The sequence below is a fragment of the Primulina eburnea genome, chromosome 10 (assembly GCF_022965805.1).
Source record: "Primulina eburnea isolate SZY01 chromosome 10, ASM2296580v1, whole genome shotgun sequence".
NCBI lineage: Eukaryota > Viridiplantae > Streptophyta > Magnoliopsida > Lamiales > Gesneriaceae > Primulina > Primulina eburnea.
This window is the reverse complement of record NC_133110.1, coordinates 12,957,934-12,975,095: the sequence shown is the minus strand read 5'-3', so window position 1 is coordinate 12,975,095 and position 17,162 is coordinate 12,957,934. Positions and strand designations below refer to the sequence as shown.

Genomic DNA, 17,162 nt, shown 5'->3' with positions numbered 1-17,162 from the left:
GGAAGACAGATTCTTCATATCGAGAGCTAGAGGCTAGAAAAAAACGGTGAAAAGATCTAGAGAAAATATACACGGATATGTCTATGCAGAAAGAGTTACAGGTATCAAAATTTCAGAGAGTACGTTATACGGTTCATTTTTTCCTTGTTTCGCTGTAGGGTAATCATTTTAATGCATCATTGGTGCAGAAAAGGGGTAAGAAACGCAAACTGCGTGAAGATGAAATGGTTAGTCCCACTTCAAGACCCGTGTATAAATGGCGACATGAAAGGAAACGTTGAATAGAATACTTATATAACGAAGATTTCTTGAATGAGAACCTGAGGAGGGGATGTGCAACATTATCCTATAGTTATCTGGGAAGCACAATTTTCGTAACTGTGTCGGAAACTGCGTGATTTTTTAATCGGAACAACCGTAAACGTTGAAACATAATTTTTCTGTGACAGATGTTGGAAACAAAAGTATACTTCAATGTTTTCATAACCGGATCACCTTCATAACCGGACCTTTCATTGTCGAAATTCTTTTCCATAAAAATATAATAGAAAAAAGTGGGAAAATAGAGTGTTGTTTTGAATGTTTTATATATATATATTTAGAAAACTAACATTTAAAAATATGTTCTATTTAGATATATGTGTAATAAAAGAGTTACTTTGGAGAGAGTTCAAACAAGTTTTATGGTTTATGCATAAGTTTTTAGGTTTTCTACCTTTTGCTATGACAAGCGAGCGAACTTGGGCCGCCAAACATCGATTTGGTATTTAAAGAATTCGGTGGTTAACCCAAGTTGGTGATTTATTGTTAAATTTGATCGTGAATTATTTAGTTCTGGCCATATTGATATTTTGTTTTTGATAATAGGTGAGAAAATTGAAGATAAGGCATTTCTAGATTTGATAAAAATGTTGTTTGAATGTAAGATAGTCAACATTGAATTGGGTGGGGTTTGTTTAGGCAGGGGTCTGCCTCAAGAATCTGCCTTGAGTTCGATGTTGATCAATGTTTACTTTAATGGGTTTGATAAGGAAGTTCAAGAATTACTATTAAACACGAATAAAGAGATTCCTAAGTTCGTGGAAAATGATCTTGTATCGGCTGAAAGAGATTCAGACCATGTTTTTTTTATAAGCCATTGAAGATTTATGATGTCCGATTATTGGATGAGATATTGCTTGTTATTTCAGGAACAAAGATTGATGGCTTTAGAATTGAAGAACAGAGTAGTGAAGTTATTAGAACGTGATTTGGATTTGAGAGTGGATAAACTTACAACTGTCATTCATAGCGCGGTTCACTACAAAAATGTGAGACCCCGAGACTAAACACTTGTAAAATAGCTTTGATGGCATTTTGGTAAATAAGTTGAAAAATATAAGTTGAAAAATAATGAATAAATTTTAAGGGTAAAATGGTAAATAATGACATATCTTTTTCATATGAAGTCCAAATGATTTGAGATTTGGATATAACGAAGAAAACTCAAAGATATAGAAGTTTCATGTTTTGAATTTTGAAAAATTGGATCGTTTGACTGGTCCAAAATGATATACCGATGCTAAAATGTCAATGGTATTTTCATAATTATGTGATGGCATTTTCGTAATTATTTGATGTCATTTTCGTAATTATGTGATGGCAATGATGGCAATTTCGTAAATAATATAATATGATTAAAAAAACAAAAAAGATAAATATGAATAAATTGAATTGATTCAATCGACTCTTGCAGTGAGTCGAGAGAACGAGCGAATATTAAGAGTTTTGATTTTTTCTTTTCGATCGTGCGATTTATCGGTTTATCTAATCGACGAACCGACTTCAGTTCTGGGATCGTTGACATGAGGTCTTCGATTTGTGGTATAAATTTTATATTTTTGATGATGTTTTAAATTCGTCGATTTTTGGAATAAATCCAATAAATCATTAAATCATACAAAAATTGAAAATTGTTGAGTAGTGTATGATTTTAACGGAGTAGAGAATATTATAGTGATGTTATTTTGAATTATTCCTAATTTATTATAATTAGAGAATTTTAATCGTTTGATTGAGATTGGAGAATTATTTGTCAGTTTTATTAATTCTGATAAATATATGCAGTAGAATAACCGACAAGAAACTAAGTTTTGAAGTCGGAATTGAATTATTCTACAATTTGAATTTGATATCACTTTTTGAAGTTTCAAAAGATATTTGAAACTTATATTATTGAATTTGAATTAGGTTATTGATTGAAATGAATATGCTATTGATGTAGATAGATTTTTATACTGAAATCTAAAGCTACAGTGGACTGGAAACGAAGAATTGAGGTATGTTGCGACCGGGTAACATACAACAGGTATCTGTATTATGATATGTGTGAATGAATGGATTGAGAATACATGTCTATATGCCATATTTGTTGATTTTATGTGGCATACATTACATGCACGTTGAGCTATGATCCTTGGATAACCTGATATGATTTGATTTGATTCTGGGGTTTGTGAACACGATGCTATGTTTGGTATTATATGACCCTTAAAGCATAATCATTTGTGGCCCCGATGATTGATTGAGATTTTGGATTTGATGGCGCTTTGTCGACGCTATCATACGAGTATCTCTGATTGAGGCAGGTGTGCCAGCTCGAGCATTGATTTGATAGCGATTTGTTGGATTCTGACATGTGCTTAGTGGATGGACATTTGACCTGATACCTCCATGACATACATGCATTGCATATCATATATCATTGTTTAGATATCTGTGGTATATGTTGTGGTTGTTTCAGACTGAGCTTTGCTCACTCCAGAGGGGGCTGTTGTTGTCTTTTTATGTTGACAATGACAGGTACTTCGAGTTATCAGGAGACCGGAGATAGTACTTCTGGAGGAAGTCATGGTTGAGTTGAGGTTTAGTGGTTGTTTGTATTTAGTTTGTTTTGATTACGTGTGGGCATGTTTTATGATGTGAGATGAAATATTATTTTTAGTATTCAAATAATATGTTTTGGGCTCATTGTAAAGAAAATTTTAACTCGTTTTCCGCTGTAATTAATTAATGCTAATCTAATTGAATTTTAATCACGATTAGGAGTTAAGGGCCCCACAAAAAAACGGAAGGCGTAGCAAAGGTTTTTCCTAAACCGTCGCTATATAGCGACAGTTTTTTTAAAATCGTCGCTATTAGCGACAGTTTTTCATCCACCGTCGCTAATATTGGACAATTCCACAAACCGTCGCCCATGTGCGACAGTCTTGTAATCTATCGTCGCTATGTTAGCGACCGTTTTCAATCAACTGTTGCTTAATTTTAAAGACGACGGGTTTTATCAAAATGGTCGCTATAGAGCAACAGATTAAATAAACCGTTGCTTAAATTGTTAAGTAATGATGTGTGTCCTTCTAGATCCGTGACGGTTATGAATAAACTGTCGCCGATCTATATATAGCGACGGTTTATGCCCAAACAGTCGGAATAATAGCGACAGTTATGCATCAACCGTCGCCGATCTAGATCCGCAACAGTTATGAAAATACCATCGCCGATCTAGATCGGCGACGGTATATGCCCAACTGTCGCTATAATAGCGACAGTTTGGTAAACCCGTCGCTATATAGCGACGGTTTTAGAGAAACCCGTCGCTATATAGCGACTGTTTGGGAAAAAACCGTCGCTATGATTCTATATATACCGAGGTTCGCGAACATTTCCTTGAACGATTTTTCATCTATCTCAGGTAGTAGCGAAACTCTATCAAATTTTTTGATGTTTCGATTTTTTTATTTTGTACTAACATTTTTTCCTATTTATTTCGTAGATTTCCTCGTCGGTGCGATCTTCCAGCGTTACGTGAAGCTGCATATCTTCGCGCAAATCAGGTCTGAAAGTTTTTTTTTTACAAAAAATTTAATACATAATTTTAATTTTTGCGTAGTAGTTATTTTTTATGGATTTTATTGATAAACACCGTCGCTTCTTAAACGGCGGTTTTTTTAAAAAACCGCCGATAAATATGACGACGGATTTTACAAAATCGTTGCTAAATATAGCGACGGGTTTTTAAAACCGACGCTAATATTAACGATGGTTTTGTATAAACCGTCGTTTAATATTAACGTCGGTTTCTTAAAACCGTCGCAAAAATAGCGACGATCTTCTTCCAAAGAACCGTCCCTCAACTCCCGTTGCTTATTGATATGTGTCGTTTTTACGTGTTTTATTGCATTGGTTTATTTGTGTTTGCATTGTGCATGCATGCATTTCATTTACATTTTGTTTATTTTTTAGTAAACATTTGCATTCTATCATTTCTCACTGGTTTGTGACGAATTCGCAGGTAAAAGTGACCAGAAAACCAAAGATGGAGCAAAGTGTACAAATGAGAGGGCAACAAACAGAATGAGTGGCGCCCGAGCGGTAGTTTTCTACCGCCCGGGCGCGAAAGGTGACCAAGGCAACAGAAAGAACGGCGCTCGAGCGGTAGTTTTCTACCGCCCGAGCGCGAAAGCCACTCACCCCAAGAACTTCGACAGAAATAACGGCGCTCGAGCGGTAGTTTTCTACCGCCCGAGCGCAAAGGCCGCAATTCCCAGGGAGATTTACAGAAGGTGTGGCGCTCGAGCGGTACTTTTCTACCGCCCGAGCGCCACCTATTTTTGGAAAAGATCAATCTCGATTCCATTCCTTAATTTTTGGAGGGTGGATGATATGGTAAGGGGAGAGGACGAGATTCAACGGATTCAGACAGAATTCTTTAGCCGTCAAGAGTTTTTGGAGAGCACTCCGCGCTTGGACTGAAGATTTAAAGATTCCGGGCATCGTTTCTTGCGTTTTTCGTCACTTCTAGTATTTCTAACTTTGTTTGCATCTTTTAAACTTTGTTTTGTTGAATTTTAATTATGAATTCTAGTAGCTAAACGTTATTATTTGTTGGGATAAAAGGGGATCCTACCCCGAACTTTTAGTTGGTTAATTTATATATGTCGATTTGTGATTTATTCTTGTTTATTCTACGATTTTCATTGTGTCGTTGAGCGTAGCTAACTTTACGACCATTTTATATCACGAGTGAGTTCGAGAGAATAACTAGTGATAGGATCGAGTAGTATAATTCGCGGATCTACAATTTGCATAGATATATGAAATTGGATACGTGCCGATAGTCATAGTCCTTAGGGTCGAAAACTAGGGGGTTTCATTAATCGGAATGCGATTCATTCTTGATAAATAATTAAAGACATTTAATTACTTCATTCGAGTGAATTAGTTTGACATAGCTCGAGAGAGTGTGCTCAATTAAATAGGAAATCCTGTCGGAAGCGTAGAACACAATCGAACGAATTAATTAATTAATAAGGGGTAGGTGAACCAGAATTCCCAACAAATTCCTCTATCATTTGAAATTCAATCAATCGATTTAGAATTCACATTTCATCATTTGATCTTTGAAATTGTTTATTTAACTTTCTCGCATTTTAATAGTTATAACACAATCCATCACTTTTCGTCGCTAAAGTTTAATAACTAAAATAATAATTGTTAAATACAGTCCTCAGTGGAACGATACTCGTATTCACATACACTATATTATTACTTGACATCGTGCACTTGCGATTACTTTTTGAGCATACAAAATCATATTTTATTGGGGAATTCACAGTGCAAGTTTTGCTCGATCAAGTTTTTGGCGCCGTTGCCGGGGACTGTTAATCTACAATTATATTTTCAGTTATTTTCTTTAGTGTATTTTATTTTATTAAGCTAACACTCCATATTTTATTCCAGGTTTCTTGTCTAGTGCATGCCAAGGTCACTTGACGTGGAGTTTGAGTTCGACCCTGAAATCGAAAGAACGCTTCGCAGGAGAAGACAGCAGCAAAGACTGAAAGACTTGATGGAGAGGCACGAGCAAGAGCATGAGGAGGAGCGCCGCGAAGAGAGACAGATTGAGATGCCACGCCGCATACCAATGTTAGAGTATGCCCAGCCTTCTTTGGATGGTGCACGCCCTAGCATTGTGAGGCCTATTGTGCGGGCAAATCACTTTGAAATCAAACCAGCCATTATCCAGATGATTCAGAACACCGTCCAATTTGGAGGAACTGCTGTGGACGATCCAAACACACACATCGCGGATTTTCTTGAGATTTGCGATACTTTTAAATTTAATGGAGTTTCTGATGATGCTGTTAGACTGCGTTTATTTCCTTTCTCTTTGCGTGATAAAGCTAAAGCTTGGTTGAATTGTTTACCTGTAGGTTCGATAGCTACATGGGAGGACATGGCGAAGGCGTTTCTCATAAAATACTTTCCTCCATCAAAAACCATGAAGCTGCGAGCTGACATTACAACATTTGCTCAGTTCGATCAAGAGTCACTATATGAGGCGTGGGAGCGTTTCAAGGATCTATTACGAAGATGCCCACATCACGAGTTACCACTTGGGTTAGTCGTTCAAACTTTTTATTACGGTTTGCTTACTCCTAACCGTACTATGATAGATGCTGCTGCGTGTGGGAACCTGTTGAGGAAGACTGCGGAAGAAGGATATGAGTTGTTGGAGGAGATGGCTGCTAGCAGTTATCATCCTCAATCTGACAGGAACAATCAGCGGAAAAGTGCAGGGATTCACCAGGTAACTGATTTATCTGCTATTACTGCACAACTTGATGTCTTAAACAGGAAATTGGACGGCTTGAACATGGGTGGCACGGCCATGCGTCTCCAAGAGATATTCTGTGAAAAATGTGGAGGTGAGCACTATGTGAAAGACTGTCAAGATGGAAATCCATTCTATGTGCCCGAAGGAGCACCTGTGCATCAAGTGGGAGTCCAAAACCGTCCACGGAATGACCCTTATTCGAATACATACAATCCGGGATGGAGGCAACATCCCAACTTCTCATGGGGTGGCCAAAACAGTCAGAATCGACCACAGGGAGGACAACAGTATGGAAAACAGCCGATGTACAGATCCGATCCTCCCAAAGAAGAAAAGTCAAATTTGGAGCAAATGATGTCAAAATTTATCTCATCCACTGAAACTAGGCTTCAAAACCAAGATGCGTCGATAAAGGGGCTCGAGACTCAGATTGGACAGTTGGCCAAGATGATAGCAAACCGAGAGCCGGGCACCTTGCCTAGCAATACCGAGACTAATCCAAAAGAGCAAGTGAAAGCCATTGAGCTGAAAAGTGGAAAGATTCTAGAGCCGAGAGAAAAAGGAAAAAGTCAAGTGCCGGATGAACAGACTGAATCATCTCAAGGTAAGTCTTCTAACCCTACACCCGCACCCACTGCACAACATAAGATTGTTATTCCTCCTCCTTTCCCTGCAGCATTGAAAAAGGCGAAATTGGATGCGCAATTCGGTAAGTTTTTAGAGGTATTCAAAAAACTGCACATTAATATCCCTTTTTCTGATGCTTTGATGCAAATGCCAAGCTATGCTAAATTTTTGAAAGACATCTTAGCTAACAAGCGAAAGTTGGAGGATCACATGACAGTGAACTTGACTGAGAGTTGCTCGGCTTTGGTGCAAAACAAAATCCCACCGAAATTAAAAGACCCAGGGAGTTTTTCTATCCCTTGCATGATTGGGGATGTTGTTTTTCGTAAAGCGTTGTGTGACCTTGGTGCAAGTATTAATCTTATGCCTCTATCTGTTTTCAGGAAACTTGGGTTAGGAGAGCCTAAGCCGACGAGGATGTCCTTGCAACTGGCTGACAGGTCTGTCAAGTACCCCCGCGGAGTGATTGAGGATGTGCTAGTAAAAGTGGACAAGTTTATCTTTCCTGCGGACTTCGTGGTACTCGACATGGAGGAGGATACAGAGATGCCTCTGATTTTGGGTAGACCATTCCTTGCGACTGGCAAGGCACTGATTGATGTGCAAGATGGGAAGTTGCGACTGAGAGTGGGCGACGAAGAAATTACTTTTGATGTTTTTAATGCACTTAAGCACCCACTGCACACTAATGAGTGTTTTATAGTTGATTCATCGGATTCACTTGTGTGTCGATTTGTGCAGGATACTATGAAGGATTCATTGAAAGTCACCCCCACCACCGAATTGAAGGATGAACTGGATGACAAAATATCTGAAAGATGTGCATACTTTAATGCCAACCATCCATGGACGAAACCAGAAAGGATGAAATTGGAGGACATGGGGGATCGAAGAGATTTGACCACTCAGAAGTCAAGCAGTGAGGAACCGCCAACACGTGAGCTAAAACCACGGCCTCCACGTCTGAAGCACGTGTACTTAGAGCGTAAAAAGCGAGCACCTGACAAGCGCAGTTGAGAGGGGAGTCACTTCTGTCCCTTCTTTTTTTTTTTTTTTTTTTTTTTTAATTTTTTAATTTTATTTTATTTTTATTTTATTTGTTTTTTTTTTTTATTTTTTCCTATCGCGTTATGTTTATTTCCTATCGTTGTTTCATTCGTGCATTTATTTGTGTGTCTGCATTTGTGTTTGCATTTTTAGTGTCTGTTTCGTTTTGTGCAATGAGGGCATTGCACAACTCTAGTATGAGGGGGGGTAGATTGTTATGGTTGCTTAGTTATTCGTTGCATTTATGTTGTCTAGTGTCGTTTATGGTGAGAAGACATAATTTATGCGCCAATGATGATGTTGAATTTGATAATATACAAAGATATTGCTTGGGTCACTTCATGAATGATACTCTTGATTGTTGAAACATGAATTTTGGTACAAATTTTGAACTTTGTGAGCACACATGTGTGGGGACTAGAATTTCGTAGGAATAATGGCAAAATTTGAAAGTTTTGTGTGGTTAACTTGAAAGGCACCATTTATGAGTTGATTTAGCATGTAAACCCGTGAAAATAAGCCACTAATTGGGACCTTAAATGAGAAAATTTGATTTGCCTTGAACTTTACATTTACCTCCTTTCCAATGCACTGAATCAAAATGTCATACTCCCAACTAGCTGTAATCCAAAGTTATATATTCTTAGCCTAGGGAGTACATGTGTGAAAATTGTGCATCTAAAAAAGTTGAAATAACAAAGTTTCTTGCAAAAAGAACTTTGAGAAAAAGAAAAAAAGGAGATGTAAGGTGAGGGGGAGCCGAAATAAAAGGAATGAAATTCTATTCCTAGGCTAAAAGTTGGAGATGTAAGGAGACGAAGAAAGTCAGACGAAAAGTCTTGACGATTGCACAATGAAAATGATCGGTGTACTCCCGACTTTTAGCAACTTGAGCTTATTTTCCTTCTTTTCGACACCCTTATCTGCACCTAAGAATCGAATAAAGTTCAAATTATGGTTAGTGATAAATGGACACGGGGGTGCATGCTAGTGAGACTTGTATTGAAGTGTTAATTGAGTGACCCGCATGATTTGATAATTGATCTATTTGAAGTACGAATGACTAGACCCATCATGACACACACACACGTTCAAATTAGTGTCGAGGTTTATGTGTAGATGAGAATGAGTATTCGTTTGTGATTTGACTTGAGCATGATTTGTAGGTGGAAAAGTAAACTGAGGCATGAACATAAACGTTGTTAACTCACCATTGACATTTACTTGTGTTAGTTATTTCTTGTTTGAGTGTTTTGTGTTCGTTGTGTTTGTTTAAAATCTCGTGCTTTAACCTATTTTGCTCGAGGGCGAGCAAAAGGTTAGTATGAGGTGGTTGATATGTGTCGTTTTTACGTGTTTTATTGCATTGGTTTATTTGTGTTTGCATTGTGCATGCATGCATTTCATTTACATTTTGTTTATTTTTTAGTAAACATTTGCATTCTATCATTTCTCACTGGTTTGTGACGAATTCGCAGGTAAAAGTGACCAGAAAACCAAAGATGGAGCAAAGTGTACAAATGAGAGGGCAACAAACAGAATGAGTGGCGCCCGAGCGGTAGTTTTCTACCGCCCGGGCGCGAAAGGTGACAAAGGCAACAGAAAGAACGGCGCTCGAGCGGTAGTTTTCTACCGCCCGAGCGCGAAAGCCACTCACCCCAAGAACTTCGACAGAAATAACGGCGCTCGAGCGGTAGTTTTCTACCGCCCGAGCGCAAAGGCCGCAATTCCCAGGGAGATTTACAGAAGGTGTGGCGCTCGAGCGGTACTTTTCTACCGCCCGAGCGCCACCTATTTTTGGAAAAGATCAATCTCGATTCCATTCCTTAATTTTTGGAGGGTGGATGATATGGTAAGGGGAGAGGACGAGATTCAACGGATTCAGACAGAATTCTTCAGCCGTCAAGAGTTTTTGGAGAGCACTCCGCGCTTGGACTGAAGATTTAAAGATTCCGGGCATCGTTTCTTGCGTTTTTCGTCACTTCTAGTATTTCTAACTTTGTTTGCATCTTTTAAACTTTGTTTTGTTGAATTTTAATTATGAATTCTAGTAGCTAAACGTTATTATTTGTTGGGATAAAAGGGGATCCTACCCCGAACTTTTAGTTGGTTAATTTATATATGTCGATTTGTGATTTATTCTTGTTTATTCTACGATTTTCATTGTGTCGTTGAGCGTAGCTAACTTTACGACCATTTTATATCACGAGTGAGTTCGAGAGAATAACTAGTGATAGGATCGAGTAGTATAATTCGCGGATCTACAATTTGCATAGATATATGAAATTGGATACGTGCCGATAGTCATAGTCCTTAGGGTCGAAAACTAGGGGGTTTCATTAATCGGAATGCGATTCATTCTTGATAAATAATTAAAGACATTTAATTACTTCATTCGAGTGAATTAGTTTGACATAGCTCGAGAGAGTGTGCTCAATTAAATAGGAAATCCTGTCGGAAGCGTAGAACACAATCGAACGAATTAATTAATTAATAAGGGGTAGGTGAACCAGAATTCCCAACAAATTCCTCTATCATTTGAAATTCAATCAATCGATTTAGAATTCACATTTCATCATTTGATCTTTGAAATTGTTTATTTAACTTTCTCGCATTTTAATAGTTATAACACAATCCATCACTTTTCGTCGCTAAAGTTTAATAACTAAAATAATAATTGTTAAATACAGTCCTCAGTGGAACGATACTCGTATTCACATACACTATATTATTACTTGACATCGTGCACTTGCGATTACTTTTTGAGCATACAAAATCATATTTTATTGGGGAATTCACAGTGCAAGTTTTGCTCGATCACTTATAGAATGCGACACAGCCTCCGGTGACGGATCGCGAAATCGTCGTTAAAACTGTCGTCTTACCCTTTTCATTATCTAAGTATTAATTCCAAACTATAACTAAAGAATCATTAATATTTTCAATATCAATCTTCATAGTTTAATCTAAAAATTAGAAACTCTAATCAAATAATTGCATGCACAATGATATTAGTATTATTAAACATTAAGAGACCTGAAGTAATTAAATTTAATGTCATTATCTAATTTTTATGTAACAAAAATCAGCTCAAACAAATGATAAAATATTTTATTTTGTTTAATAAAAAATATCGCCAAAGCCTATTTTTATAAAATTTGTGGTTCGTCTATAATTATCATATGCTAATAAATATTTCTTTATGGTTATAAACCAAATTAATCTTTTAAAGTATGATATCATCTCTAACAATTTCATAAATTTGAAATAATAAAAGCTATCATATTTAAGTAATTATTCTAGTTAATTATAAGAAAATCATATAAAAATTATTTCTAAATTTTTTAATATAATATCAAGATTTTGTTTTTCTATTTCTGTGATATCATAATTTTGTGTGTTGTGTGTATATTTGTATACTCAATCAGGATTAAGTCTCTTGTGAGACGGTCTCACGAATCTTTATCTGTGAGACGGGTCAACCCTATCGATATTACCAATAAAAAATGATAATCTTAGCATAAAAAGTAATATTATTCATGGAAGATCCAAATAAGAGATCCATCTCACAAAATACGATTCGTGATATCGTCTCACATAAGTTTTTGCACTCAATCCGGAAGCCAATTTGCATGATTGAATTTTAGTTAATTTAGAATAATTTTTTTGCCACAATATAAAATACTTTTCATCAAATCAAGATTCTCTGCATTGGTGTCTCCTTTAAACCCTAAGACTTCACTGCTTTCCACAGGCGAGTCTTCTGTGCTTAATAATTATTTTGAATTTGGTGTAAATACGAAAGAAATTCGTTGTTTTTTTTCTGTACCGATAATCTTCGCTGTTTCACAGTTTAATTATTTCAACTCAAGATTTTTGTTAGCCCTTTATGTTTTCTGTACTGGTTTTTGCCTTCTGAAGTGCGTAAATTGATTTTAAAGTTCTGTGAATTTTTTTTGCTAGCAAAAAGATGTCATCTTTAAGGAATGCTATTCCAAGAAAAGCATACAAGGAACGCGCTCAGCCGTAAGTGTGATTATTTTTTGGGGCCATTAATTTCTTTCTTTCCCGTTTTGAAATATTTTGACGTATATTTCCGGTTCACTCAATTGATGATTTGTTGTGTGTATCAGGCATTTGAGAAGGAAATTTGGGCTGCTCGAAAAACATAAAGATTATGTCATTCGTGCACGAGCCTATCACCAGAAGGAGCCGACATTAATGGTAATTTCTACTACCCTGCGTCTTGTTGGTTTTGGTGGCCTTTTATGAACGAAATTTGGCGAGTTCTTATTTTATGGTAAGTCGCTTCTGCGTGTTTATAACAGAAACTTAAGGAAAAAGCAGCATTGAGGAACCCAGATGAATTTTACTTCAAGATGATTAAAACAAAAACTGTTGGCGGAGTCCATAAACCTGAGTAAGCTGGAAAATTTTATTTTTATGAGGTTATATGTTCTTTTTTGAGGATATTTATTTGAGTGTAATTTGAATATTAGCTGTTGAATGTGGATTTTGTAAAGGAGCCACGCTAATAAGTACAGTAACGAAGAGCTGATGTTGATGAAGACCCAAGACATTGGATATATTTTGCAGAAACTTCAAACTGAAAAAAAGGTTTTATTTTAGTGTTTCTGGTTTTTTGGGTCTCGGATTCTCGAGATAGCTGTCATGCAGGTTCTTTATTCTGAAATTTAAATTTTTGGATGCAGAAAATTGAAAGACTTAATGGTATGCTGCATTCTCTTGACAATCAGTCATCATCCAAACATGTTTATTATGCCGGCAACAGGTGAGTGATCAAGCCCTTTTTCTGCTGACTCTTGATAGTTTTCATACCCATTTTTTAGAGTAGTCAATTTCATGTTATAACAATTATGTCACCACCAAAGTTTATTCTTTTCTCATTATTAGATATGGTCGCTTCTGATAGCTCAATTAATTTATTTCTTCAAAGTCATTTTATTCCCTTCTGCTTTAGAAAGAACGTCTAATATGTATACTAGGAAATTAATATAAAACTATCCGAAGGCCAATTTCAAAAGTTCAATGACCAAGGGGCAATGAGACTGTCTTCTCTGGAACTTCTGTTTGAATCACTTGAATTCCATGTCAACACTTGTGTGTCTGCAAATGACAGATTTTTTTTCATCCAAGACAGTGATTTGGTGGTAATGTAATGGTCACAAAAATATTAATGCATAAAATTGTGCATGTCAAATATTTCTGAATAGTATAGCATTTTGAGCTTAGTAGATATTTTTGTGTTTCATGAAGTATGTTGGTTGGTTGTTGATTCTCTTTCTAGGGAGGAGGCAAGAGAAGTACGCAAAAAAGTTTCACAACAAGGGAACCCATCAGCTTTTAAAGACTTGCCTAAAGTTATTTTGAGGTACTGAAAGCTATTTTTTTTAGTCAATTGCCTCCTACGAAATTGGATTGCCAGGTTGATAACCTGTTTCTACTTGCCTCCCCACAATTAAGATCCCTACCGAGTACCGAATGATATTATTACCGTCAATCCATAAGCTATATTGCAAAAACGAAGTGGACTACAAATTTTCCTTGACAATCAGAAATAATTTGCTTTAGTCTGCCTGTCCTCACAGCTCTTTCATTTGTCTCTTCAACACCCATACTTTACGCCCTTTAAGTTATCAATACCTCACTTGTTGATTGAATATGGTGATATTTGGCGCCTTTTCATAATATCTTATTTTTCTTATTGAATTTAGTTTTCAATTTCTACTTCTTTGGTATTCCCTGCTGTTGTTCGAGTTTTCTCTTCAAAAACTTTTTTGGATTTGTTGGTCACAAATATATACCAATTGGGAATATCAATCGCATGCTATGTGAGTTAATTATAATTCCACTTATGCGTGCATGATAAATATTTAAGGCCGTGAGTGCTGTATCTCTTTGTATAAATTTTATGGAAATTAGGTGATGATACTTTTCTCCATCATTTATCCTCGCCACATGACGAACTTTGGTTCAAGAAATCAAATTGATGCACAAGTGCTAGAGCATTTAAACCCAACTGACGTTTCTTGTATCATGAACTACTATCTATCATATTCCCTAAAGGGTCTTGCTTGTTGGCAATCGTTGCTGCATTTTCCAAAAAATTAATCCTTTTTCTATGCTGTATCTTTCTACTTTGATTTTGGGTATTTAGTTTTATTCCAAATGACTTTTATGTTTCTTGTAGAACATAACTTTATCGAATCAAATGGTTGGTTATCTGTCCGCCGTGCACAAATCCTTTTCCTTTTGATGAGTTTTGCTTTGGTTGATTTCCAAATTTCTTTTCAGTCTCTCCTTGGCTTTAGGCCTTCATATTACTTTTGTTTCTCTTCTACATCGAGGAAGTTAGACTAGAATTTGTGGTTGAGGAGTTTAGTTTAATCGTGTATAGAAACACTGTAAAGGTCCGTATTTCGTATTCATAATTTTGCGGAATTATTAAAATTTTTCTAAATAAATAAATAACTTGCCTCATTTATAAAATAAACATGTAAATAATTTAAACTTTAAAAATAACAGCGGAAATCAACGTAATATTTCAAACAACAATTTAAAAATAATCCAACATATAAAATCGAGTTTGAAAGATAACAGGTGCATAAACTAAAACATGAGGTCCTCGGGTTTACTACTGCTGTCCCAAGATCGCTCACTGGTCGGCCTCATCAATATCTACAACAATCAAGTCTAGTGAGTCTAAAGACTCAACATGTATATATCGTGAATAACAAATAAATATACCGTAAAATCGCATGAAACTTATAAATATCATCATATCATAAAGCGTGCGGTGATAAACGTATCATGAATAATTATAACTACGTGCATATCTGAAAATCATACGTAAAATCTTTGCTCAATAGAGCTCTGTCATATCATATCATAATTTTCTGGTAGAGATAATGTTTCTAAGCTAGTGGCCCATAACATAACGTAAGCGTTTGATTCATTTGCTAGGTAATTAGTTGGGGAGAAATGAGGTGCTTTATTGCATTTAAATTTCCTACTAATTAGAGAATTATAATAGGACATGAATACACCATGAAGTGTAATTAGAGATAGTTTGAATGGAGAGTTATCAACCTTTGAAATATTTTAAATGTTGGTCATTATTATTAATTTGCATTGTATATTTTTATTTAAACCTTGCATTTTAATTGTTTAAGATTTTAAACCTTCATTATATTTATTTTAATGCATTAACAAATTAATTTAGTTTAGCATCTTGCTTAGAACTTTTGCATGGCATACATGACCTCAATTTAAATGCTTAAATGCTACGTTTAATTTCTTGAATATATTTACCCTATGTTAGTTCATCCCCAAATGTTTACACATTTTACTTAAACTTTAATTAAATATTGAACATAATAGAATTTATTTACTAATTTGACTCCCATTAATTTAATAAATCCTAAAACATTCTTTTTCTTCAAATTAAATTATTTCTTGACTTAAATTAAATTTAGGAATATTTGTCTTATTATTAATCTTATCACAAATCTCCAAACTCCGGTCCGACCTCGCGTATTTATCCTTAAAAGGTAAAACTAAACATCTACTTTTTAAAATAAATAAAAACACTTCATATTTTCATAAAAATTCATTTTTAATTTAAATAATATAAATTATGCATGGCTTATACGTAATCTGATTTTCGGGTTCTACAAACATGGTCAACATGCAGGAAGACAGATTCTTCATATCGAGAGCTAGAGGCTAGAAAAAAACAGTTAAAAGATTTAGAAAAAATATACACGGATATGTCTATGCAGAAAGAGTTACATGTATCAATATTTCAGAGAGTACGTTATACGCTTCATTTGTTCCTTGTTTCGCTGTAGTGTTATCATTTTAATGCATCATTGGTGCAGAAAAGGGGTAAGAAACGCAAACTGCGTGAAGATGAAATGGTTAGTCCCACTTCAAGATCCGTGTATAAATGGCGACAGGAAAGGAAACGTTGAATAGAATACTTATATAACGAAGATTTCTTGAATGATAACCTGAGGAGGGGACGTGCAACAATATCCTGTAGTAATCTGGGAAGCACAATTTTCGTAACTGTGTAGAAACTGTGTGATTTTTTAATCGGAACAACCGTAAACGTTGAAACATAATTTTTCTGTGACTGATGTTGGAAACAAAAGTATACTTCAATGTTTTCATAACCGGATCACCTTCATAACCGGACCGGTGATCGAATCGAAAAACACATGTTGAATTTATGGTGTGACTGAAAATTGTTATATTATATAAAATAATAATATAATATTATAAATAATGAAAAAGATATAGTTACCGATATAGTAATATTTCATGCTTTTAAGTTCCCAAAAATACTCTGCCATTAGAGCAGTCAGATCCATCAAATTTCACTGCGAAGAAATACAATAATGTGTGTAAAGTTTATAGTTTATATTTTCATTGTAGAAATTCTTTTCCATAAAAATATAATAGAAAAAAGTGGGAAAATAGAGTGTTGTTTTGATAGAGTGTTATATTTAGAAAACTAACATTTAAAAATATGTTCTATTTAGATATATGTGTAATAAAAGAGTTACTTTGGAGAGAGTTCAAACAAGTTTTATGGTTTATGCATAAGTTTTTAGGTTTGCTATCATTTGCTATGACTAGCGAGCAAACTTGGGCCGCCACACATCGATTTGGTATTTAAAGAATTCGGTGGTGAACCCAAGTTGGTGATTTATTGTTAACTTTGATCGTGAATTATTTAGTTCTGGCCATATTGATAAGTTGTTTTTGATACTGGGTGAGAAAATTGAAGATAAGGCATTTCTAGATT

The 17,162-nt window shown here is 35.5% G+C and overlaps 1 protein-coding gene and 1 non-coding gene across 2 annotated transcripts; one reads left to right on the top strand and one right to left on the bottom strand.

Annotated features, from left to right (window-relative positions):
• Nucleotides 1–6,323: 6,323 nt before the first annotated feature.
• LOC140804086 (small nucleolar RNA R71) lies at nt 6,324–6,429 on the bottom strand. Its single transcript, XR_012112045.1, has one exon. It is a non-coding gene; the product is annotated as a small nucleolar RNA R71 (small nucleolar RNA).
• Nucleotides 6,430–12,299: 5,870 nt separating this feature from the next.
• Nucleotides 12,300–16,323, top strand: LOC140803112 (probable U3 small nucleolar RNA-associated protein 11). Its single transcript, XM_073158811.1, has 8 exons — nt 12,300–12,355; nt 12,463–12,553; nt 12,658–12,749; nt 12,853–12,946; nt 13,042–13,121; nt 13,638–13,721; nt 16,044–16,143; nt 16,231–16,323. Exons 1-8 carry the CDS (start codon nt 12,300–12,302, stop codon nt 16,321–16,323), a joined length of 690 nt encoding a protein of 229 aa, XP_073014912.1.
• Nucleotides 16,324–17,162: the final 839 nt, after the last annotated feature.